The 23,533-nt window shown below is 42.2% G+C and overlaps 12 protein-coding genes across 12 annotated transcripts; 6 read left to right on the forward strand and 6 right to left on the reverse strand. All coding sequences in view use genetic code 12, as the record gives it.

The window, feature by feature from the left end:
* Positions 1-1,109: 1,109 nt before the first annotated feature.
* On the forward strand, positions 1,110-2,789 carry CJI96_0004461 (uncharacterized protein; the record flags this gene model as incomplete). Its single annotated transcript, XM_029036714.2, has 1 exon — positions 1,110-2,789. The coding sequence occupies one exon, from the start codon at positions 1,110-1,112 to the stop codon at positions 2,787-2,789; it is 1,680 nt and encodes a 559-aa protein (XP_028888811.2).
* Positions 2,790-2,863: 74 nt separating this feature from the next.
* Positions 2,864-3,415, reverse strand: NHP2 (snoRNA-binding protein NHP2; the record flags this gene model as incomplete). The annotated part of the gene is made up of 2 exons (XM_029036715.2): positions 2,864-3,353; positions 3,402-3,415. 2 exons carry the CDS (start codon positions 3,413-3,415, stop codon positions 2,864-2,866), a joined length of 504 nt encoding a protein of 167 aa, XP_028888812.2.
* A 194-nt stretch (positions 3,416-3,609) lies between these two features.
* CJI96_0004463 (uncharacterized protein) lies at positions 3,610-4,422 on the forward strand (the record flags this gene model as incomplete). The annotated part of the gene is made up of 1 exon (XM_029036716.2): positions 3,610-4,422. The coding sequence occupies one exon, from the start codon at positions 3,610-3,612 to the stop codon at positions 4,420-4,422; it is 813 nt and encodes a 270-aa protein (XP_028888813.2).
* Positions 4,423-4,453: 31 nt separating this feature from the next.
* SEC26 (coatomer subunit beta) lies at positions 4,454-7,303 on the reverse strand (the record flags this gene model as incomplete). The annotated part of the gene is made up of 1 exon (XM_029036717.2): positions 4,454-7,303. The coding sequence occupies one exon, from the start codon at positions 7,301-7,303 to the stop codon at positions 4,454-4,456; it is 2,850 nt and encodes a 949-aa protein (XP_028888814.1).
* Positions 7,304-7,526: 223 nt separating this feature from the next.
* On the reverse strand, positions 7,527-9,335 carry CJI96_0004465 (uncharacterized protein; the record flags this gene model as incomplete). Its single annotated transcript, XM_029036718.2, has 1 exon — positions 7,527-9,335. One exon carries the CDS (start codon positions 9,333-9,335, stop codon positions 7,527-7,529), a length of 1,809 nt encoding a protein of 602 aa, XP_028888815.2.
* Positions 9,336-10,004: 669 nt separating this feature from the next.
* CJI96_0004466 (uncharacterized protein) lies at positions 10,005-11,232 on the forward strand (the record flags this gene model as incomplete). The annotated part of the gene is made up of 2 exons (XM_029036719.2): positions 10,005-10,017; positions 10,067-11,232. The coding sequence occupies 2 exons, from the start codon at positions 10,005-10,007 to the stop codon at positions 11,230-11,232; spliced, it is 1,179 nt and encodes a 392-aa protein (XP_028888816.1).
* Positions 11,233-13,319: 2,087 nt separating this feature from the next.
* On the forward strand, positions 13,320-14,465 carry CJI96_0004467 (uncharacterized protein; the record flags this gene model as incomplete). Its single annotated transcript, XM_029036720.2, has 1 exon — positions 13,320-14,465. One exon carries the CDS (start codon positions 13,320-13,322, stop codon positions 14,463-14,465), a length of 1,146 nt encoding a protein of 381 aa, XP_028888817.2.
* A 135-nt stretch (positions 14,466-14,600) lies between these two features.
* Positions 14,601-15,041, reverse strand: CJI96_0004468 (mitochondrial 54S ribosomal protein MRP49; the record flags this gene model as incomplete). Its single annotated transcript, XM_029036721.2, has 1 exon — positions 14,601-15,041. The coding sequence occupies one exon, from the start codon at positions 15,039-15,041 to the stop codon at positions 14,601-14,603; it is 441 nt and encodes a 146-aa protein (XP_028888818.1).
* A 673-nt stretch (positions 15,042-15,714) lies between these two features.
* On the forward strand, positions 15,715-17,022 carry ECM42 (glutamate N-acetyltransferase; the record flags this gene model as incomplete). Its single annotated transcript, XM_029036722.2, has 1 exon — positions 15,715-17,022. One exon carries the CDS (start codon positions 15,715-15,717, stop codon positions 17,020-17,022), a length of 1,308 nt encoding a protein of 435 aa, XP_028888819.2.
* A 1,547-nt stretch (positions 17,023-18,569) lies between these two features.
* On the reverse strand, positions 18,570-19,505 carry CJI96_0004470 (short-chain dehydrogenase/reductase; the record flags this gene model as incomplete). The annotated part of the gene is made up of 1 exon (XM_029036723.2): positions 18,570-19,505. The coding sequence occupies one exon, from the start codon at positions 19,503-19,505 to the stop codon at positions 18,570-18,572; it is 936 nt and encodes a 311-aa protein (XP_028888820.2).
* Positions 19,506-19,655: 150 nt separating this feature from the next.
* On the forward strand, positions 19,656-20,600 carry CJI96_0004471 (uncharacterized protein; the record flags this gene model as incomplete). The annotated part of the gene is made up of 1 exon (XM_029036724.2): positions 19,656-20,600. The coding sequence occupies one exon, from the start codon at positions 19,656-19,658 to the stop codon at positions 20,598-20,600; it is 945 nt and encodes a 314-aa protein (XP_028888821.2).
* A 2-nt stretch (positions 20,601-20,602) lies between these two features.
* CJI96_0004472 (uncharacterized protein) lies at positions 20,603-23,008 on the reverse strand (the record flags this gene model as incomplete). Its single annotated transcript, XM_029036725.2, has 1 exon — positions 20,603-23,008. One exon carries the CDS (start codon positions 23,006-23,008, stop codon positions 20,603-20,605), a length of 2,406 nt encoding a protein of 801 aa, XP_028888822.2.
* Between the last annotated feature and the right edge of the window lie 525 nt (positions 23,009-23,533).

Below are 23,533 nucleotides of genomic sequence, written 5' to 3' on the forward strand. Positions count from 1 at the left end.
AAGAACGACGTTGGAAGATGCAGCCCCGAAAAGGAGAAAAATCAACGCCTCTGATAATAGAATGCAACCTGAATTACTAAAGAAGGATTCCGAACATTTGGAAGTAAACGACAAAATGGACACTTTAACATTTGCGTCTGAATGTCCTTGTGGTCACCTACATGGCCCCTGTGAGGATCACTACCATGACATATCTGCGGTGGGACTAAGTTCTAATATGATGAGAGGCCCTCCTTGATATAGTCTTGCCCTTCTAAAAACCGTGAGAGCCAATCCTCTTCAACCTATTTTGGGGTCGGGCCATCCCGACGAAAACCCTACCCGTATCACCCATACTTGAAGTAACGGGAATTACTACCGGGCATGCTATCTTGAATTAAGCGGCGTGTTCAGGCAGTGTACTTTCAACAGTATTAAATGTTCACATCCGTGGGCAAATTTCGGATGCGAACCAAATATGTAACGTCTACCTTCAGAATGAGTACACAGAGTCAGCGGAATTTCACTGAGTGGAGTACAAATTCTGAAAACGTATGTGGCCAGCATGCCAATTATGTCTCCTACGTCATACCTCAAAATAAAGGTGTGGTGTTATCTAACCGAGAAACTGCAAGTACTAATCTTTATACGGACTGCATGTCATTTATGAGTATGGCTAACGCCCGCTGTCAGACTGCCATGGTTTTTCTATTTGATCCAGTCAAAAGGTTCTAGTAACCTTACGATCCTTCGTTTCTTACCAGAACTACTCAAAAACGTACCCAAAATGTATTTGAGAATTTCTTGAAACATTAGCGAAAGAGTCGTGTCATACGCATGATAAGGCAGGCTCACTCGGTGCCAGTGAACACCAAAAAGGAAAGCAAAAAAGGGATCAAGTTATCTACTCAATAAAATTACTCCTGCGATGCTTAGTCGCACATAGCCCCCTAATATTTGGTCAAGAATGCACAACGAGCTTTCGTTGAGTAAGTAATATTAATTGTGGAGTCCTTACTCATTTGAACCACACTTTGCGCAAGCCAGCCCTTAGCTAACTACATAAATAGAAGTCATTGCATAACCTAATATGAACTTAAATAGGGGGAATCGACAAGTTATTTCAATAAATGGGGATCTCGAGAACTCTAAAAAACCAGCTTGTGGGTCCGGAAATTATAGAGGCACGCTCAGATCCAAATTCAACAGGACTGACAAGGAGAAGTTGCGAAAATCATGAGTTGGGCAAGAACTATTCGGTGACAGAAAGATCAGTATGTGTTGATGAGCCTTATATTGACCTTGAATTGAAGCTCTCACCAGAAGAAGTTGCCTACAGAGAGACTTCACGGGCTTTCAAAGTGAAAAAGTTTTTTTGGGATGGCACTGGGAGACACCCTAAAGAGCAAAAGTACCTATGCAAATTGGACTTCTTCTTATTGAGTTCATCTATGTTGGGATACTTCATTAAGAACTTGAACCAATCTAATGTGACCACAGCTTATGTCAACGGTATGGATGAGTATTACCACATGGATCATAATCAGTACAACTATCTCGTTACTTTGTGGACTATAGGATACATCATTGGACAAATCCCGTCTAATTTGGTATTACATCGCATATCTGCCAGATATTATTTAGGCGGCCTCGAGATTCTTTGGGCATTATTGACTCTTTTGATGATTACATGCAAAAGCATCAAGTCTCTTTACGCCATACGATTTTTCTTGGGATTGTTAGAGTCGGGGTATTTTCCAGGTTTGGAGTACTTGGTTGGAAGTAACTACGGTGCATCAGAACTCTCAACAAGGTCAGCTTACTTTGCCGTTGCTGGAAATGCTGCGGGGTTGATCTCTGGACCCTTGCAATTAGCTGTCTTGAAGAGATTCAAAAACTCGTCTATGCCTCCATTTAAATGGATGTTTGTGTTTGATGCAGTCATTTCATTTCCTGTTGGTATCTACACTATGATAGTCGATCCCAATACTCCCAGTACGACAGATGCATTTTACTTTAGTAAAGAGGATCGTTTAGTTGGTCTCGAAAGAAGAAGAAGAATAGGAGCCCAATTGAATACCAGAGAGAAATATCTGTGGAAAAAAATTAAAGGCTTTTTCACCACTTGGCATATCTATGTGTTTCCATTTCTATTTTTGGCCTACAACAACTCGTGTGCTGCCAACTCTCAACCCACATTTCAGACGTGGATGAAGCTTGAGCTCAAGTTATCTCCTGACAAATACAACACATTCCCCTCGATTTTAACGGCCTGTGGAATAGGAACAACATTGATATTAGCATATTCTCATAACTTCATTGGCGGGAGAAAGAACCACTTTTACGTTTTTAGTTACTTCGTGTGCGTCATGATTGGATGTGCACTTCTTTCTTATTGGCATATTCCAAGAGGGCTTCATTGGTTCTGTTACTTTCTCACTGGAATCCCGACATCCTACGGCCAACCTTTTATATTCTCATGGGTTAATCGCCTTTTATTTGAAGATGACATGAAGAGAAATTTTGTGGTTGTTTGTACTAATACGTTGGCATATGTAACGGGAGCGTGGGTTCCCATTTTTGTTTGGAACACAGCAGACAAGCCAAGGTACCACATTGGATTCACATATACATCTTGTCTAGCTTCTTTTGGAATTATTATGACTGGTATGGCTTGGTATTTAACGTGCAGAGACCAGCGACGCCAGAAGGATAGGGCCGAGTACGCGGGAACAGACCAAAGTGACGAGAGTCTAGTGGTTTCAGAGACTTACCACGCAGAGTCTTTACAGAAGGGCCTCGTTCCTTGAAAATTTAATGAAACTAAATATCCATTGCTATATGTTACAAACCTTCACTTTCTTATTATTTCGTGCAGTGTAGTCTATTCCAATGTAGCGACCTCTTTAACGAGCTCGTCATATGCATCCTTATACTCTTCAGCTTTTTCTGCGTTCTTCTTTGATTTGCCACCGCTTGGTATCACGAAAACGCATGACGTTGGCCTCTTGGTTGCACCAGCAGATCCCAAATCTTCTTTTGAGGGAATAAAAATGTAAGGAACTGATGAATCCTCACATAGGACTGGAATATGGGAGATTACATCCGGAGGAGAGATATCTCCAGCAATGATGACAAGACCCTTTTCGCCTTTACGCAAAGCTTTGACGACTTCTTTGACTCCTCTCTTGACATGCTTAGCCTTTGAAGCCTTCTTGACGGTCTTGAGAACCTTCTTATTCAACTTCTTAGAGGCGAGAGGCTTCGCAAAAGGCAAAGCAGCAGCCTTTCGCTTGTCATAATTGTCTTCAACACTATCTTCGACTTTCTCCTTTTGGCCATTTCTTGATTTAAATAATGTGGAAGGTGAGCTACTTAATTTTTAGGTGATGAGATGGATGGTGCACGGGTTTTACCAGTACCATACAACTCCCATTTAAATTAAATTGCCTATCCTTTTTGTTTTGAGATTATTTACTTCAATATTGAAGATTTTTGTGGCGTGCTCGAAAAAGTAAAATCATGTACCGATAAAGATCAATTTGCCTAAAGTTATGGTGGCTGGGTCTTTCTATGTAATTTCAACGTGCTGCATTTAGTCTTACATGAACTGCTACACTATTCGGTACGATGTACCACGGCACCCAAAGGTACACTTTACGAGATCACAGCTCTCGAAAAAGAAAGCTCAATTACAGGCAAACCTCTGATGATCGCTTAAAGCCTCTCCTTCTCGAGAATCCGAAGATTCCTGATCCAGTAGACACAGTTGTCGAAGCGGGAAAGGTCATCACGTATATGAAAAGGATTGCTGGCGAAGCGGAAGAAGACACGGGCGCCTATTGTGTCAGAATCCTAATTGGAAATACAGAATCTTTGAGACTTAATCTGGATGCTCAGACATTTATAGCTTCAGAGTTTGGCCTTTGCTCGATTTCTTTATCGGATAGCAGCCCATACAGCATCGATAGGATTCTCACTATTCGTGGGACTTTGAAGAGTTTGCTGGCTGCTGCAGCCTTCTTATCCTATAAGCTTTCAAGTGATATGAATAATGTTCTCAAATCTGAGGCGTTCACTCTCAAATCACTGAATTACAAGATCGACATTTTAGTGGAAGCTGAGGAGCTAGAGTTGGATAACTTTGCGTCCAAAATGAGCTATTTTGACTCTTCCATGTACGATTGTAACCGTCACCTCAATCATGTAACGTTGAAGGGCGACGTTCAGTACATTTTTAACACAGTTTATCAGGTTACAAAGAGATTTCCATTAAAGAAGTATGTTCAGGACACAGAAATTAGGTCTTTACCAATCATCCGACTGCATGATCATGACCGTTTATTCAAATCAACAGAAACCGAAGCGGATTTACTAAAAAGCAAAGAAGAGCTTTTGAAGTTCATTTATACGGCCCAACATGTTAATAAAAATGGGTCTTGATACTTTATGGTCAAGCTTACTAGACGTAATTTCAAACGCGAGAAACTTTTAGTTCCTTCGATTTTCTTGAAATGGAAGCAACACGATCGCCTAAAGAGAGGGCAAGCCCTTGGCCCTTAGACCTGATTCTGACGTGTCCGATAATATATCCATCGCTCAGCTTCTCGATACACAAATTTGCTAAAGCATCCTCACCAAATGACGAACGTGAATAAAGATTAGCGGCCAAAAAGTTGCATTGTTCCCCAACAACAGCCCCCGGTGTCAAACAGTTCATGTTGGTACCTGCCATTAGATCATCCAAATATTCTTTTAATGATGTCTTCTTGGACTTGATAGTTATTTTGTTCTCCCACTCAAACTCATTCCACATTTTCCTAAAAGCACTTTCCGTACACGTAGCTGGCTTTATGTAGTCCATGATATCTACATGAACATCATTGAGAATGACGATGGTAGAATCATCCGAATGCTGACCGTCGTAGACAATATTGCCAAAAATGACTCCTGTATCGGCACTTGTCACTTTTACGGTAACAGAAATGTTGTAAAAGCCGTAAGGGCCGATGTTTGCAGTGGCACCATTGTCCACAACTTTCAAGTCTCCCAACGTTGCAAATTCCACAGAGAGATTTCTTAAGGTATTGGTAGTTTGGTTGACTAACAATACTTCCAACGTTACGTCGAATTGGTGAACCTTGACGTATGCTTCTGCATAAATAGGGTCAGAGAATCCGGTCAACTGTAAGATTTTGTTGAGACGGGAGGACAAGTTTTCCTTTTTAGATGTTGTTCCAGAGGCAAGCATAAGGTCATCGTTGACAGCAGCTACCGAGCTTCCGTTCTTATCAACTTGCCTGAAAACGATAGCATCATCAACATGCTCTGCATTATCTTGCAAATCCTTCGCTTGAGCCTCAGCCTGCTTTTTCAGCTCTGTCTCAACTTGAGATTTGTATGCTTCTTTGGTGTCCTCCAAAAAACCCTTCTCAATGGATTCTCGATCATTGTCATCTGTCAAGAATCTGATACATGATAAGATTCTGTCAGCTGAATCCTCATCAATTCTTCTAGCCACAAAACCTGATTCACCGATACGTAATATGGACACCATAATTAAGAGCGCCTCCGCCTTTAATGCATTCAAATTTCTCTCTGCCGTCTTTAGGCGTCCTAATCTTAAGACGAATTTTACAAGGGTCGAGGATAACACTGACGCCAAGTAGAAATCGCCACTTAAAATAAGTTTACGGACACGTAAGGCGTTTGCGTCTTCATTCGAATCATTGGAAGGAAGCAAAGCACTTTCAGTAGCATAAGTGCCATCTGGCAAAACAACAGGTCCTCTTTTTGACTTACTTGATTCAGCGTTGTCAGTGTCAGAATTATCGACTTCCACTGCATTACCGTCTAGATGCCTTTTTTCGCTGGCTAACATTGGCACTTCTCCAATACTAGATCTCACAAATTTCCAGGCATCCTTTATGCACTGTTCGCTCAATGAGTATTCACCCAAAACCCAGAATGCACCGCGAAAAACTTTCCCGGATTTGACCTCCGGCAAACTCTTAATCAATTTGTGAATAATCGATTCCCTCAAGTCAGGGAACTTCTCAACAACTTCCTTAACAAATGTTATCACGTCATATGCTGCTGCATTTGTAAGGTCACCGATTGAATCCAAAAGCAAGTCAATGACATTTGTCGCAACTTCACTAAAGTCAATTGCTAGCTTATGGATTGCATTCACCAACAACTGGCGATACTCAGCAGCACTGTCTTCACTTGCGTTAGAAACTCTTTGCAATTCCTTTTTGAGCAATTTTACAACGTCTTCGACATTTCTGCTTGTGATCAATTGCAAAGTCACGTCAAGAGCTTTGCGACGGACATCGATATCATGGGTGGACAACACACCCAATATATCCAAGCACAAATCCTGCAAGACCCCAGGGCTCTTTCGGTTTAATTCACCCAACCGTTCTAACGAGATAATTTTCACATTATTGTCGGCCTCTTTTGTCGCGAGTTCCACGAATTTATTACCGGCCAATAGCATAGACTCGGTAGACGCAGACAATGCCGTTAATGTGATCGCAGCTTCATAAACCACGACATTAGATGAAGATTCAATAATTTCTGATATCAAAAGCACATACTGCTGTCTCAAAGTAACAGCAGTTTGAGCATCCTTTCGAATGAACTCCACAAAAGCTAATTGCAAAAGTGAGTCTAGATTCTCAATCTGATAGACATTGTCTTGAATGTACAGTAAAGTAGCGTCTCTGCTCAAATCGCTCAAGCAAACAAAGGCATTTCTCTTGCATACAGAGTCGAACTCCTCCAACAAGAAACTGTAAAGTAACTCTGGGGCATCAGGAATAAGATGGTTAGAAACTCTATAAATGGAGTATAATGCAAATATCGCATTCTTTCTGACATAAGCGTGTCTGTGTACCAAACACTGACGAACGTTAGGAATCAAGGTCTCCAACAACTCAGGCTCCTTCAACTTGCACAAGAAGCGCAATGTATTACCTCTGATGTACTCATTGGGATGCTGTAAATCATGCTGAATAGCATTGCAGACCAAGATCATCTCATGTCTCATCTTGCCTTGGTTGTCCAATTTCGGGCATACCTCCCAGTAGAAGTACAACAATTTTTTTAATTCCTTATTTCTGGAAGGCATGATGAACCGAATAATATGCATCAATAATTCGGGCATCGGATCGCCGTTCAAAACGGTTGTAATAATTCGCTTCATTGCCAGAATTTTAGCTTCATCTTTGCTCTTTTCCAAAAGCAGTTTCAATTCTGACACCGTGGTTTTTGACGCGGTATTTGGCTCGTAGATGAGCATGAAACCAGAATCAGACATATTCTTATTAGGTATGTTACCTTAAAAGAATGCCTCGTGGGTTAGTTGCAAGCTGGCCGCAATCAACAATTGCAAACTTCACACCAGTGTTGTTTTTAAATTTTCCAGAGTTAACAGCTGGAGTTCAACGATACACTCGCGGCAGGAGTACCTCGTGATCTAGATCACATGGTTGGATCTACATAATTTAGGGGTGCATATAATGAGGTCAGACTGCTAATAACTATTCGTTGTCACTGCTTGCGCTATCAGGATTGGCAAGAAATAGACGAGGCTTCTCGATGCTTGCATCGTCATCATCATTGTTCATCGTCCCTTCAGTTGAATGGCTGTAGTCTTCAGCGAATTCTGCTTCCTCATCCAAGTTATAGCCTGGATGCTGGTAGTATCCCTCACTAAGTTTAGGTTCAATCAAACTACCAACAGAAACACGGGAAGAAATCAGAGCTTGTCTGGACAAATTAGTTTGAGTGCCAAACTGAGATCTCTTAGGAGTTGAGGGAACGAGGCTTGGGGTTCCTATACTCAGTGCTGATTCCGCAATCGAGGCAGTCCTTGAAGTAGCTCTGCTACTTTGATGCAAGGAGTTGCCACGGGAAATACTTGCAGACTGTATTCCCAGCTTCAGCAGTGACTCGGAGGAAATTGTCTTCTCACTCTTTTGAAAGGTGTTTGATCTCCCAAGTAGGCCGAACTTATTCAGACCCTCTGATTCGTCCACTTCTGCTGCAAGCAACCTTGGAGCGAGGTGGCCGTGCTTTAGCCCAACTACACTCGACTGATTTTTACGACTTCCGCGCATTCTTGTGTACCTATCGTTTGTAGGTAAAAGTACGCGCTTGTCTGTTGGAAGTATTCCGACAGGCAATTTCCACGATTCCTGTCCTAAATCATTGTACGCAGTGCCAGCATTACGCCTAACAGTCTGAACGTAATTAGACCGCTCGCCTTCACCAGGTCGAAGAGTAATCGACTTCTTTAGCGTCGCTAGATTGATATGTCGATTTGAGTTTGAACTGAATATCGAACTCATAGACAGCGACTTTCTATGAAATGTAGCATTAGAGCTCGGGGAACCGAAACCTCGTGAGGACAGTATGTCATTTGAAATGGAGTTCTTGGGGGCATTCTTTGGTTGGTGCAGAGATGTCGCTCTTGTTTGAGGGAGCAAATTCTCCATGTTTGGTCGACTCATATACAACGTATCGTATTCATTTGTGCTTTGCTCTGCCTTATACTTCGTGTGCTGGGCCGACGTAGTGATATTTTGAGCTTGTCGAAGTGATGGATGGTTGGGATAATTTGATCTCTCTTGGCCAGAAGAGAGTTCGGGGGTTTTGATAAAATCAAAAATTTCCAGTCGTTGAGGCAGGCTTATACTGATTTGTGATTCCGTAGGTTTAGAACGATCGCAACGAATAGAGGAAGTCGACGAGTCACTTCCGCGTTGATTCTCATTTGGAATATTCTCCATGGTGTCCATGAATTGGAAGCTTTCAAGACTGGTCTGTGGGGGTGCCAAAGCTAACGAAGAATGGCTCCAGGTATCATGAAGGTTATTCAAATGGATCGTTGCTGAACTTTCCTTGTTGCTGGGAACCGATTGCAAGGGGGATTGAAGGGGAGGTAGGCTTTTGGTGTTGGGGAGATACTCGGACGAGGAGCTACCATTGGTAAACGAAGACATTGATTGTTCCGTACCTTGATATACTTCAGTTTGAAAATTCAGATGGGGTATCTTGCAATTAATTTTGTTCGAGAATTCATCTTCACGAGGGTAGTCAAGTTCGTTAAGTGAATAATTCGTAGGATCCTTCTGGGATATAGCAAAAGAATCTGAATCATTTGGTTTGACAGTATCGTCCTTATCCTCGATGTGGGTCGTCATGGCCGTTTTTAGAGGAGATTTAATAGGAGGAGTTTTTGGACGAAGCTCGGGTTTGTTCATCTCCTTGATCTCATCTTCTAGGGCGGTAATAATCTCATCCATGTCATCCATGTTCACTCTATTCGATTTTGTCGGGCTCTGCATATGTTGTTGTGGCCGTGAGAGATTGCCCAGCGCTGCTTTCTGCGTGGATCGAGCATTTTGTTTTCCAGCCAGATAATCATCTGGGGGTGGTGGTTTTCTTGATAATTTTCTTGTATAAGCAGTTTTTTTGGGACTTTCTAGTGTAGTGTGATTAGATGAGGTGGGGACTGAAGCCTCATCTTTCAACGACTGAGGGAATTTCGTTCCTGAAATGGGTCGAGTGAAATTACTGGTGTTCGCTATTTCTGTATTCGTTTTATTTTGCGCATTGTGATTCACATTGAAGCCATGTTCGACTAATTGGGCCTGCGTCTCGCCATGATGAGAACGTGTGGGAGATTCAAGAGCAAAAATAGCGGATAGCTTGCTACCCAAAAGTTTCGAGGAGCGCTTTTCTCTTTCCATGTTCTGCTTTTGTACGCAACGAAGTTTCTCGTTCACCTCCCTTGTCCAATGTGAGCTTGTTAATCTCGACCGAAATGCTAACGCTTGAACACCGTTTATTGTTTTGATCGCTAAGTAAAACCTGTTAATGCCTTGGAACAATACTTTAACTGTGCAACGAAATTACACATTTGTGTCTGCTCGCCATGCACACCATCTCTAAGGTTTCTCTCCCATCTGCACGCATTGTTGAGCAAACTCAACCGCATCTTTTCTTAAAGCACCATGTCTACCAAAGGTAAGTACCAATGTGCTTATATTTGTTTTGCTTATATTAACAAATCAAGCTGAATCTGATACAAAAAAGATTGATTATTCTATCGCAAACCCAGATGTAGTCGACAAATACAAGTCTGCTGGGTCCATTTCGACTGCTGTGTTGGCTGAGGTCAGAAAAGCAGTCAAAGAGGGAGCAAAAGTTTTTGACTTATGTGAACTTGGTGACAAATTGATGGAAGAGCAGCTTCTGAAGGTATATTCCAAAAAAAACAAGACTGTGAAGGGAATTGCTTTCCCAACTTGTGTCAATCCAAACAACATCCCAGCCCACTTGTCTCCAGAATCTCCTGAGGACGAGGCTAATTTGACTCTTAAAGATGGTGATGTTGTAAATATCATGCTTGGTGTTCAAATTGACGGTTTTCCTGCGGTTGTTGCTGACACAACAATTGTGGGCGAAAGTGCTGAGAATCCAGTTCTTGGTAAGAAAGCTGATTTGCTTCATGCTGCATGGAATGCATCCGAAGCTGCCATTAGAACGTTCAAACCTGGGAACAGAAACTTTGACGTGACGAACATTGTGGACAAGGTTGCTAAAGATTTTGGTGTTACTGCTGTCCAAAGTATGTTGACTCACAACCAAGAACGTGACGTTTTGTATGGTCCAAAAGAAGTGATTTTGAACCCTGCAAAAGAGCACAAAAACAGAATGGAGGTTCACAGATTTGAAGAATTGGAAGTTTACGGCTTGGATATATTGATCTCTACATCTGAAGAAGGAAAGGTGAAAAAATCCAATTATAAAACGACCTTGTACAAATTGACAGGGAACAACTACTCACTCAAGTTGAATACGTCTCGTCAAGCATTGAAGGCTTTCAAGCAAAAGGTCTCTGGAAAGTTCCCATGCAACGTAAAGGTCTTTGAGAACCCCAGAAATGTTCGTGTGGGTATGATTGAGTGCAGTAATCACGAAGTGGTCTTACCGTACGACATTATGGAAGGAGCTTCAGACTCTTATATTGCGCAATTTTTCACTACCATTGCCATTACTAAGAATGGTATTGTAAAGTACACCAACCCAACGTTCAACCCTGAGCTCTACAAGACTGAAAAAGGTGTTGCTGACAATGAGATCGCCAAATTAATTGCTGAACCCTTGCCAGAAAGTAAGAAGAAAAAGAAGAAGTCAAACAAGAAGTCTTCTACCACTGAAAGGGCCCAAACCGAATAAGCAGGAAGAAAATCGTAAACTTTCACAAGACAAACAAATATCCGTCTTTACTTTTTATCAATGTAGAAAACTTCAAACTCTCAGAAACAGTAAAGTACAATTTTTTGAAGCTATGGCGGACATGCACTCATCTCGTACACAAGTTGGAAACACGGCCTTCACCAATATTAATTACATTGTGGACAACTGATGTCCTACGATCAATCGAGGGACTTTTTCTTCACTGGTATTGGGCCAATTTTTCTATTAAATATACGCCTGAATTTGCTTAAATGTTCATTTTCTTGTCAGGCATCAAGAAAACGAATGATCATGAACCCTGCGGATCTTTTTAACTCAACCATGTCTCTTGAACATTGCACAGGCTTGGAAGAAAACCTTCATTTTTATATCATACACAAATTTATGATAAATACAACAAAAGATTTGAGGCAAATGTACAGCCATCTAATGAGTAAATGAAGTCTCAAAATTATTCTGATGTCCCCCAACACACGTAGAATAGAACTCCTGTGAGACATGAAAGCGACTACAATTTTATAAAATATGATATCACCCCTCAAAAATGAATCGCAGACAAAGTGAAGATATAACTCACAGTGTTTCACATATGTCTCCCTTTGAAGGGATGATTTCCGTATATATATTTAATTCATTCTCTATCTTTGACGGTCTCCCTCTTTTACCTCCTTTCTTTTCTCTTCCCATTTTTTTTTTTTTTTTCCTTCTTAATTTCCTTTACTTTTTTTTTGATTTTTCATTTCTTTCTTCTTGGTAGCTGTTTCTTTCAGTACTTATTGAGTAGGAAGCTATTAGGGCTGTTCTGTACTACATCACTATCTGTCATACATCTTCAACAAAACGCGATGGAAAATTTCGTCCCTCTCTCTTCCATTCAAAGTCAAACTTAAAGCACTATAAGGCTCCCATTCTACAATTCATTTGATTAAAGAGCTTGCCTTAATTCTAGCATAGTAGTGGAAGTTTTACCGGAGTTCATCACTTGACTGGTTTACAAACGCATGGTGGATCTGGTGCAATCCAACAAGGGTCAAGCCCCTAGAGGGCGAGGGCGACCAAAACTTAATAAGCAGCCTGCTACTGCCGGTGAAAAAATTCCAAAAAAACGAGGAAGAAAACCAGGATCAGTGGGGAAAAAGAAGTTAGAAGCACGACGCAAATCAACTAGGGTTACTTCCGCAGAAGTATCCTCGGAGTATCTGTTGGCAGAAAGCCCGCAAATTTCTGAAACCCCAAATAGCAAAAGCGGGAAAGCAAATAAGTCACATTCAATGTCACTGTTAAACATGTCTGATCTCTATCCGACCCCTGACCTACGGAATTCATCAGCTGACAAAAACAGAAGTATCAACGAATTTATTGAACCAGAGCTTGCTGCTCCACAACCGGGATATTCAGGCTACCCCCTTGAAGCATTTCCTCCTCAGCATAAAATCAAACGACCTTCTTCAAGCAATTCACGAGGTAAGAAAGCGAAGTCAGATGTGACTCCACGTTCCACCCCCCTACCCAGTGAAGCAGAATCGGAAGAAGCCGAGAAAAGATATCGTAATCAACTAGAAACACCTAAACTGGAGAAACTTCTGCTAGAATCTGAGCTAAGAACGCCTTTGAAAGGTAAAAAGAGAGGGAGGAAACCTAAACTGGCGACCAATCCAAGCATTACTTCATCACCCTCCGGCTTGACTCTTAAAATCCCGGCAACTCCGAAATCAAAGCGCAAAAGTAATTTTGAACTGGAGAACGGAACGAGACCACAAATCAAGCGCCTAAAAATCACTTCTCCAAAAAAACAAACAACAGTTGGTTTAGTTCCTGTTACAGAACCACCAGCAGTGCCTTATAATGCTAACAGCAATGAGGATTTCTGTGCAACATGCGGCGGAACTGGTATATTTATTTGCTGCGACACATGTCCAAAATCTTTTCATCTATTATGCTGTGAACCCCCTATACGAGAGATTCCAGAAGACAATTGGAGCTGCAATGAATGTCGTGCAGCTCAGGGTATAGATCCTCGAAAATATTTTAATGACCACGGATTATTTGGGCACCTTCTAAATTCAATGCATGGACGAAATCCTTCAGAATTTAGGCTACCCAGAAAGCTTCGGGATGCCACTTTCATTGATGTCACAACAGGTCCTGAAGATAATTACACAGACTCTAGCATGAAGCCTGAGCTTTCGGTCAGCAAGCTAAATGGCTCTCAGATATCTGGGTTCAATAAGAATGAGGACCTAGACATCGACTCTTTTTATGACAAGAAAGGCCGACCCAAATTGTGTCATCGGTGTCGAGAGTCGCACCTCAAACGCAGAACACTAGTGGCTTGTGATTATTGTCCTTTGCATTGGCATCTTGACTGCTTGCCTGATGCTGTACCTCTGGCCAAGACCATAGGGTTGAAATGGAGATGCCCAAATCATATTGAAAACCTCGTTCCTATAAATTGGTCCGATAGGCGATGTTTCAGGGATACTGCCGTAATCGATTCTGGATTGCATGCCAATTTCCTCAAAATCATGGGCGCTAGCAATTTTCTCATAAAACACAACGACCAGCCGTATATTTCTGAGACTAAACAACCAATGTTATCTGATTACCTTCAGTTTCAAAAGGATGATTTTATCTCAAACAAATCAGATTTTTTGACGCAGAATCCGACTAAGTTTGATCAACCTCTGGATTCGGACAATGATGAAGATACCGTTTCGAACTTCAAAATTCCAGACTATCTAGAAAATTATACTGTGGGAAGCAAGGTTTTGGCCAAATCATCGAGAAGGCTTGCGAAGCTTTTACTTATGACTAATGCTGATGATTCAGAACAAAAACCATTTATCTACCGTGTTCCTGAAAAGCAAGTTGTGCTTGATTTTATTCAGAAAGGAAGAGAGTCCTACAAAGCATCAGTGTTGCTGGATATACAAAAATATGAGGTACGTCAAGAAGCAGAATATTCTAGAGACAAGGAAGCTGCGGCCAGTCTCAATCTACTCGGTGAACAAGATCATGAATCCTCTAGCAATGTCAGAAAGCCACTTAATTTGGATGATCTTGTTGCTGCTGCTGATAAATTACGGCCAATTGGTGAAACAAAAACAAGATCCGATGATCTTAAAGATGAAGAGATTGATGAGCTTCGTAAAATCAAAAAATTGATGGAGCTCAAGGGCCATGCAGCATTTCTCGAATTTCTTCAAACTTGAAATTCTCCTCTAATGCATATCACTATCCCAGACTGAGATGTAAAAACTACGTTCTTTCAGCAGCAGAGTTGTATGAACTCAATGCATCTTATTTACATTCGGTGGTATGTCATATTTACAAGATCAAAATTGAAGTCATGCTACATTAGGATGTTGAATGTGTGGGATCTCTGACTGAGGGATCGGTGTAGCTCCTGTAATCCTCACCAACTTCTTGAGGATTCTGTCTTTATCGAGTGATGCACAATCAAATTCAGATGTGTTATTTGACGAGTCGTGAATGATGACCTTTGCAGGAACCTTTCTTATTTCCTCTTTGCTGTTAGCCAGGACTCTTGTACAAAAAAATTCCACGTCATCATTGTGAAACTTCAATGTTGGCAAATGAACTCGCCAAAATTTTTTTAATCCAATGGCTGGTCCCATGACATTCTTCTCTAGAAGAACGAGTTCGATCTTCTTGACGTCGCTTCCGAACTTGAAGGCAGTGTTCGGCGTACCCGCAATTATATTAAGCCTTGATATTTGCTTGGACAAAGAAGACTTGGGCAACCTTTGGAACATCTTGCTCGACATCTTTGGCGTTTTTAAAGTGAGTGTGAACACTTCCTTTACCTCACTACATATCTACAGGATATATAGAAGCGTCGGCAATGAGGATTATTAACCGCTACAAGATTTCTGAGAGGTACTTCGAATAAAATGAATATGATGATAAGAAGCCCTATCACCTGAATTGAATCACAAATGAACCAAACCATCGTGAAGGCCGGAACGTGAGGTTTTAGGAGCTTATTTCTGCGCAATACGTGAGCGCCAACGAGAGCTGGCGATCTCTTTCAAGTGGTTTGTTAAAAAGTTGAGAATCAAAGGAAGTTGATAAGAAACTGAAATACAAAATAATGCCTAGAGGGTCAATCGGCGCCTCAAGCTACCATTGGGCAAAGTGAATTGTGGATGATATCACTGATCAGAGGAGACGACAATACAGAGAATAACTCCTCACCAAAATCCCTATATCATCTCAAGGAAGATCGTTGAGAAGGAGGATCCTTGAGAATGGAGTTAGCAGCGGTGAAATAAACAGTGAAATGGATTATTCGAGTACCCATTTTGATTAGAAACGGTGTAAAGTTCTCCGCGCTCCAATTGAAACACCTAATCGTACTCGCTGAATTTTCTTGTTGTCACGTGAACTGGCACGTATCTGTTATCAAGCAGAAGGAAATTTTCTTTATCTTGTTCACTCATGAAGGTATCAGTTCGCCTTTTGAAGTCGCTTCCAAAAGCTGAAAGGTTTGTGCCCAAGCTGGGCATATACCCAAAAGGTTTTGTCGTTGGAGGTATTCATACTGGTGTCAAGAAAGACACTCATGCGCTTGATTTGGCTATGATTCATAATGTATCGGGTAACGATGGAATTGCCTCAGCAGTGTTTACCACAAATAGGTTTAAGGCCGCCCCGGTACAAGTATCGTCCAAAATAATCAAGCAAAAAAATGGCCATGTGAACTCGCTAGTTATAAATTCAGGTAACGCAAACGCAGTGACCGGCACTCAAGGTCTTCAAGACGCTCATAACATGATCAAAGTTACAGACGCAGTGTTGGAGAATGAGGAAGACTCCTCCCTAGTGATGTCTACCGGTGTCATTGGTCAAAAATTGCCGATCGACAACATCTTGCAAGGGATTCCCAAATTGGCACTCAGCAATTTGGGATCTAGTCACGAACATTGGCTTGCATGTGCACAAGCCATTTGCACAACGGATACCTTTCCAAAACTTGTAAGTAAGCAGTTCGACTTGAATGGCACGACATATACGCTTGCTGGTCTAGCCAAAGGTGCGGGAATGATATGTCCAAACATGGCAACCCTTCTTGGCTTCTTCGCCACTGACGCTCCCGTGACTTCGAATGCTTTGAATCAAATTTTAAAGTATGCTGTCGATCGCTCTTTCAACTCCATATCGGTTGATGGTGATATGTCGACAAATGATACAATTGTCGCGATAGCCAACGGAGCAGCGGGTGGGAAAGTAATTGATGCATCGGCTGAGAGCGCCGAAGAATTCTCGGTTCTTCGTACAGAGATCACAGGCTTCGCTCAGCAACTTGCTCAATTGGTTGTTCGTGATGGCGAGGGAGCCACGAAGTTCATCACTATCAAAGTCACCGACGCTACATCTTACCGCGAGGCCAAAGAAATCTCCTCCTCCATTGCAAACTCATCTCTCTTCAAGACTGCGATGTATGGTAATGATGCTAATTGGGGTAGAATCTTATGTGCAATTGGATATGCCAAAGTGAACGCTAATGCCGTTAACCCATCTCGTACATCAGTCCTGCTAGTTCCAGCTGATGGTAATGAGCCCTTACCCTTGTTGGTAAATGGAGAGCCCGAAGATGTGGACGAAGAACGAGCTCTTCAGATTTTACAAAATGAAGAGATAGGTATACATGTATCATTGGGAACAGGTGGAGGCCAGGAGGCGACATACTGGACTTGTGATCTCACGCACGACTATGTCACAATTAATGCAGATTATCGTTCATAGACAAATAATTCATAGAAGAATTCGACTGAATAGAATTGAAATATTTTTATCGAACCTGTTGGTTGCCTCGCCTGCGGAGTCACCGCATGTATTTACGATGCGCGTGGCTACACTTCTTGGAACTCCTGCATTGCAAGATACTACTTCCTTCATGAGCCATCTCTTAGTGATAGAAAACAAGGAGCAATTTCGCCAATATGCGCAAGGGTGGCTATATGCGCATGTTCTCGCAATACGTGCTAACAGCTCTTCTACGTGCGATGTAATAGTGACAGACTATACCAGCAATTCAGATATTGTGAGCGAATGGATTCGGATCAATACATTTGGCGGTCATATCTTTCCGTATGAGCAGTTGTTTCATCTAAGAATCCCTTTGAGCCTACTTAAGCAACTATGTCGTGAGTTCGAAAGTAGTACACATGGAATGCAGCTTTTTGAAGCTGATGACACAGGGTCAAATGCAGATAATTGGATTGATGTGAGTTGCAAATATTGCCTCGTCAGGCTTCAACTCACATTTCAAAAAAAAAGCGCCGGATCTACTGGAAATGTGCGCGATTTGAGCATAGTGAATGTGGATAAAACGCATGATATCGAGCAATTCTGGATGCGTTTCATGACCCTGCCTTTGGTTAACAAGCCAGGAATGATTACTGCCAAGCGGTCAACAGTGATGCTGCAGCTTCAAGCATCTCATACTGTTGACTTTCATAGTAGCGACAGCGGGCCAATTAAAATCGAGAATCTGGACTCCGATTATGATTCGCAAGTAAAGTTACAAGATGCTCTCGAGCAAGCATCCCAGTACGGACAGCCAAGCAAAGACCACAACAGTATGGCACTGGCCCAAGCAGGGCGCATTGCTCCGAACACTTTGCACTCTTTTCATGCGCTAAAACCACAGCCCCTGCAATCCTCCTCTGCTTCTCAACAGCAAAGTGCAAGGCAGACTGTCCCCTCAGCGCAATTTCTAACCCAAGTTCTGGGCTTTCCCACTCAGGAACATTCGTCTGCTACTTCAGAAGAATCCTACCCTTTCTCATTCATGACCGAATTCTCAGATGCTACCAAAAACAGCTATTGCTTGGCGGCCCTAAATGAGGTACCAAAGAAAACCAATAATAAGATTTATCATACGGAAGCTGTGGTCTTGGGGACTGTGCCGGAAATTTCAAGGGTGGTTGTAAAGGCTTGCTCCATATCTAATGGAAATTTAACTTTGTCAGACCCTCAAATCTCCTCCTTAGAGCTTATAGTAGCAGATAGCTTACCCATAGACCCAAAATCCGATAGTTTGTTATCTTCTAATAACAGTCTTTCAGTGCATATCCCTAGTGATGAGGTATTGGGATTTTTTGGAACAAAATTTCCGGAGGAACTATACACGAAGCTTCAACATTTGCAGAACGAGTTTGATAAGCGAAGCGCAAGTCTCATACCGATTCAATTAACATTGTTTGAGTATAGAGGAGTGTGGCTCTGGAAACCCCGGAATCTCAGTTTTACCGACATCATCAGTGTGTCACGATCTCCTCATCAATTAATTAGTACTTGAGATCTACGTTACCGACTATGCTTCCTGTCAAATTATCTTCACGACATTCAATTGTATTCCCAAAGCGACGCATGCTGTCATCAATTCCGGAGACATGCCTGGCCAATTCGGTAATGGGCCAAGGCATTGCGCGGAAGAGAGGCAAGAAGTTGGCATAGAATGGAAGTTTGATTTCTCCTCGGCGCCCATGTTGGAGTGCTTCGATGATGCTTCTGGCAACATAAGCGGGCTCAAGCTCCGGCGCTATCCAGCGCCAAGAAGTGGCTACGCTATCGAACATTGGTGTCTTCATCTTCCCTGGGCAAATAAGCAAGGTTTTGACACCGTGAGCGCAAAGCAGAGGAGCTCCAAGCTCGTACGTTATCAGCTCATGGAGTGCTATGAGTGCAGCTTTAGATGCACCGTAGGCACTTAGTTGAGCAGGCGACATGTAACCTAGGACGGATCCAATTGTAACGATGTAACCCCGCTTCTGCTGTTGCATGGATGGTAGAAACTTCTTAATTGTGTAGAAGCTCAGAAGAAGGTTGACCCGAATAGTTTGTCTGATCTCATCACAGGATAATTCTGAGAGCATCTTACCAGTTGCGATAGCTGCATTATTAACCAACACTGTCGGCCTGCCGACTGTTCCACAAATGCTGTCATAGCAAGTCTTCACATCGTCCTCGTCTCCCACATCGCATTTGAAATATTGAACATAAGGAATTTCTGACTCGGCCAGAGGTGTGATGATATCCATCACAGCGACTTTGACACCAGTGGCAGCGAACTGCGCTGCGATCTCCTTACCTAAACCACTCGAACCGCCAGTGACAACCACCACGTCTTTTTTTACATCAAGGGTATGGCCTACCACAAGATGAGACGCTTTACGTAATTGACCATGAATGAAATAGAAGCACTTGCTAGGAAATGAAGTCATCGTGTAGAAGAGAATGTCTCTGTGTGTGCAATAGCTGCAAAAATGCAATCGGTACCTTTTCGCACCCACAATCCTACACACTTGGGCGATGCACCTACTGATTACTTTCTCCCCCACAATCGTGGAGTTCTCAGCAAATCCGCTCCATTCATGTCGCAAGGGCCACCGCAAATCCTACGAATAAAGAGAAAACGAGGTGAGGATCCTCTTCAGGCATTGATTCTTGAGGGCCGTCAATCGGTGAAAAGATCAAAGCTGACCACCCCTCTTGGGTCTGGGGTCTCATCACCTTCAAATGAGTCTCAAAGCTGGTACTTTCATTTAGACAAAACTGAGGATATTTCGCAAAATTCGACTGTAACGCAATCACTTCTTACTGAGTCACGAAGGAGTGATGAGAATTCGAAGCATTTTGTGATACCCAAGAAGCATGTTCTTGAAGATTCCATGATTCCGCATGAGCTCACTGACATGCTTGAGAACTTCTTGAGTTTAAACACTCCAACTTCAAGAAAGAAACGAAAAGGGGGACAGCTGGTTTCATCTGGGCCATATTCTGGACCAAAGCAAAATGAGGTTTCAGAGCAAGATATGAGTGAGAACGAAAGGATGGACTACGTTTTCGACACCTACAAACTTTCTGAAGTCGAGCCATTGACTGAAGCAAATTATCCCAAGTCGCAGATCGGCTACATTCGTTTTTTTGAGGATGAAGAGTATGAATTGATGCAATCAGACGATGACGTCGATCTTGGATTGTCTGATGATGAGGATTCAAATGCAGAGTCTTTCTATCAGAATGATTATCCGGAGGATGAGGATGCTGGAGCTTTTAGTGACAGCTATGCATATGCTGAGACTGACGAAGAACCCGAATCAGAATTGACTTCACCCCAGAAGGGTGAAGCAGACGCCTCAACGGAAGCTGATGAGTTTGATAATCTTTACAATGACCTTTTAGGGCGAACAACAGACCTAGTTGATGATGAGCCTTATGAAAGACAACATTTTTTCCAAGATGAGAGTGATGATGAGTTAGCGAAACATAGAGACCGAGTTTTTTCCCGTTTGCAAACAATGATTGATGAAAGTTGATCTCACGAAAAAAAGTATCGGCTCTTCAATACCAAAGTCACGTCGAAGTGTCCCAATGGCGGTTCCGGAAGCACCTCCACCGGAACAAGGATAGGTGTGTGTGTTTTCACAGACACTTCCCTAGTACGTTTCGTATCCTCATCGTATTGCTCAGCAATTTTACTGCTCGTCTTTGTTTGAAACCAGAGTTGAGGTTTGTGGTGTTTCACCAATGCATTAACATCATTCGGGTTCGATAACTCATATTTTAGACAGCTATTCCAGAACTCTTTCTTACGGCATTTTTTGAGATTGTGTTGTACCCTTAAAGCATTTAGCTCTTGGATGAAATCCTTGTTACAATGATTTTCAACCCACACGAGTTGAAAAGCATTTCGATTTGAATATTTCATATCCTCTCTTAGATTTTCTATGATCAGTGATTGATGAAGGCGCACAAATTCCTCCCTTATAACTCTACTCAATGTTTCGACGTCAGAGGCATGTGTCCAAAATGAATCGTGCACAGCAGCAAAGCTTATATCAGCTCCCTTTGCTGCCAAACATGTCATCTGAAGATGAATTGCATCCAATGAGTGGATGAAGTTTGGCGCTAGTGCATTAATCTGCTTTCGAATATTGATATGCCCTAGCTTGGTCTTTTGTCTAAAAGTTATCTTTTGAAGCGGTGTCACTATTTCCTTTCTTGGGTCATGCTTGTAGGGCTGTACAACCGGAAATCCTGAGAGCGAACTCCACATCATTGGACGGTAACGTTTACTGCTAAAAAAGTCAAAGTCCTCGAACGATGCCAAATCCTTTGCTTCGAAGGAATTTATGCATCTTATACAGTTGCGAATCAACCAATCTTGGATTGTTTTGGCACCTGCAAAGAGTTCAGTTATTGATTTTAAAACAACTGAAGCGATGTATGACGCTATCTGCATCCTTGACAACTCTTTAAACTCCTTTGGACTGGATTCTCTGGTGACTTCGTCCACTCTAGCCTCTATCTGGCGGGAAGCACCAAAAAATGTGACTCCATAGACAGTTGTCATAACAGTTTGCTTGATAAGCTTTCGAGAAAGTAGAGCTTGACTTTTTGTGGCCAAGGCTTGAAGTTTTTTATCACCACTCAGGGTATCATTCGCAACCTTGCCCTCCACAATTCTCAAAACTGATGAGTAAACGTCATTTCGTTCTTGTGTTGGTAATAAATTCACTGACCTAGCAGCATCGTCGTCAGCGCCCAAAGCAGCGTAATGCTGGAGACCATTGCAAGTTCCATCTTGATGTATTGGTATTCTCGATTTGAATAGCTCAGGTGGTTCGTTAGAGTCTTCGATCTTTTTTATTTCTTTGCACAATGCTAAACATTGCCAGGGATTATCACCTTGCACCCACCACGAAGAGGACTTTAGCGGCTCGGACGCTGCTTCGAGAATCTCGGTTTTGTGCTCCTTTACGAAGTTAATGGACTGCTGCATTGAAAGTTTGGATTTGCAGTATAAATTTGCCAACTGGTACTTGATCCAATCATATCCGTTAGATCCTAGAGGCTTTGCTTCCCAGAACATTAGCAATGACCGAATGAGATCCTCATTGTGATGTGACAAAAAAGACACAGCCGGATATGCTCTTCCACGAAAGTCGACATTGTGTGGAAGATACATTATATCACCGTTCACACCAAAAGCATTCGCAACCTTATTCATAAGCTCATAAGTTATTCGAAGACCACGTCTGTCGTTGTATTCTTGAGTTCGCCTTTCTGTTTCTTTTCTGTAAGATCTCATTGCGCTCGTATAGTCCTCTTCCAATGTATATGAATCCCTCGCGGGACGTGCAATAGACTCTACCCTGAGCAAATGGATAGGTGGTGGTAACTTTAAAAACCCGTGGTCTGCCTTGAGAACTTCATTGAACACTTCAAGCATCTCACAATTTATGGTCCATGCAAGAGAGCCAAGTGCTGAAAGCAGATTATAAAGCGATGATAATTGACCTGTCTCATGTGCTCTTTCAACATACGCCAATGTCGTGTGAAGATCTGAGGATCGAACCAAGGGTGCTTCAGCGTCCAAAAAGCCACCACGGTGTGGAGAAGTCCAAGGAACAGGTGGGCAAAGCATTGGAAGTAGGTACGAATCACAAAAGAGAATATCTTTGAACGACTGGAATGACCGCATGACATCATCATTTAGAATCACGACACCTGCCTTATGTAGAGGTGAAGATGGAGTACCCTTGCCATAACCACTTGAGAATAGCGGGCTCTCATGCTTACTTGAACATTTCATGAGGTCTTGAGGAACTTTACAAGTGTCGATCACCACTTTGATCAATGCCCCGAAAAATTCGATTGCATCTTCCTCACTCAAATAATGATCAAGTTGATAGTATATTGGTTTCAAGGTTTTGTCTGCCATGATAGATTTTTTAAATGATGAAGATAAGGCTCTCACTAGTGTTATTGTCTCGATCTGCCCAGTCACGAGTGTGAAAGCAAACATTTTCGTGAGTACAAGTGAAACAAGTCTATCAGTAGGAACTGTTTTTAAGAAGAACGCAAACTTTTTAAAAACCCTATTTGACAGTAAACTGTCGGACGAGAGAGTTTTAGCAACTAGCTCGTGCCACCTCGTTAGCCACGCATTGTGAATTCTATTGAATTGGGTTACACCCGAATTGAACTGTTTAGCAGAGAAGCTTCGCTGGAGCGCCCCACAGTACTGCTCCACAATTACTTGACGCTCTCGATTATGCAGCATATATTCTTGTAGAAAATTTGATTTACTCGTTTCGTCGATAGAATCGTAAATTGCGTACATCGGTCGCTTGTCGCCACTCATGTTGAACCTTGAGGACATGATGAACTCACAAAGGCCATCGAAGCTCATAGACCCATCCTTGTTCAAAAAAGGAGCTATGTTAAAAGGTGAGCCATTCGAACT

Source organism: Candidozyma auris, chromosome 5, assembly GCF_003013715.1.
Source record: "Candidozyma auris chromosome 5, complete sequence".
Classification (NCBI taxonomy): Eukaryota; Fungi; Ascomycota; class Pichiomycetes; order Serinales; family Metschnikowiaceae; genus Candidozyma; species Candidozyma auris.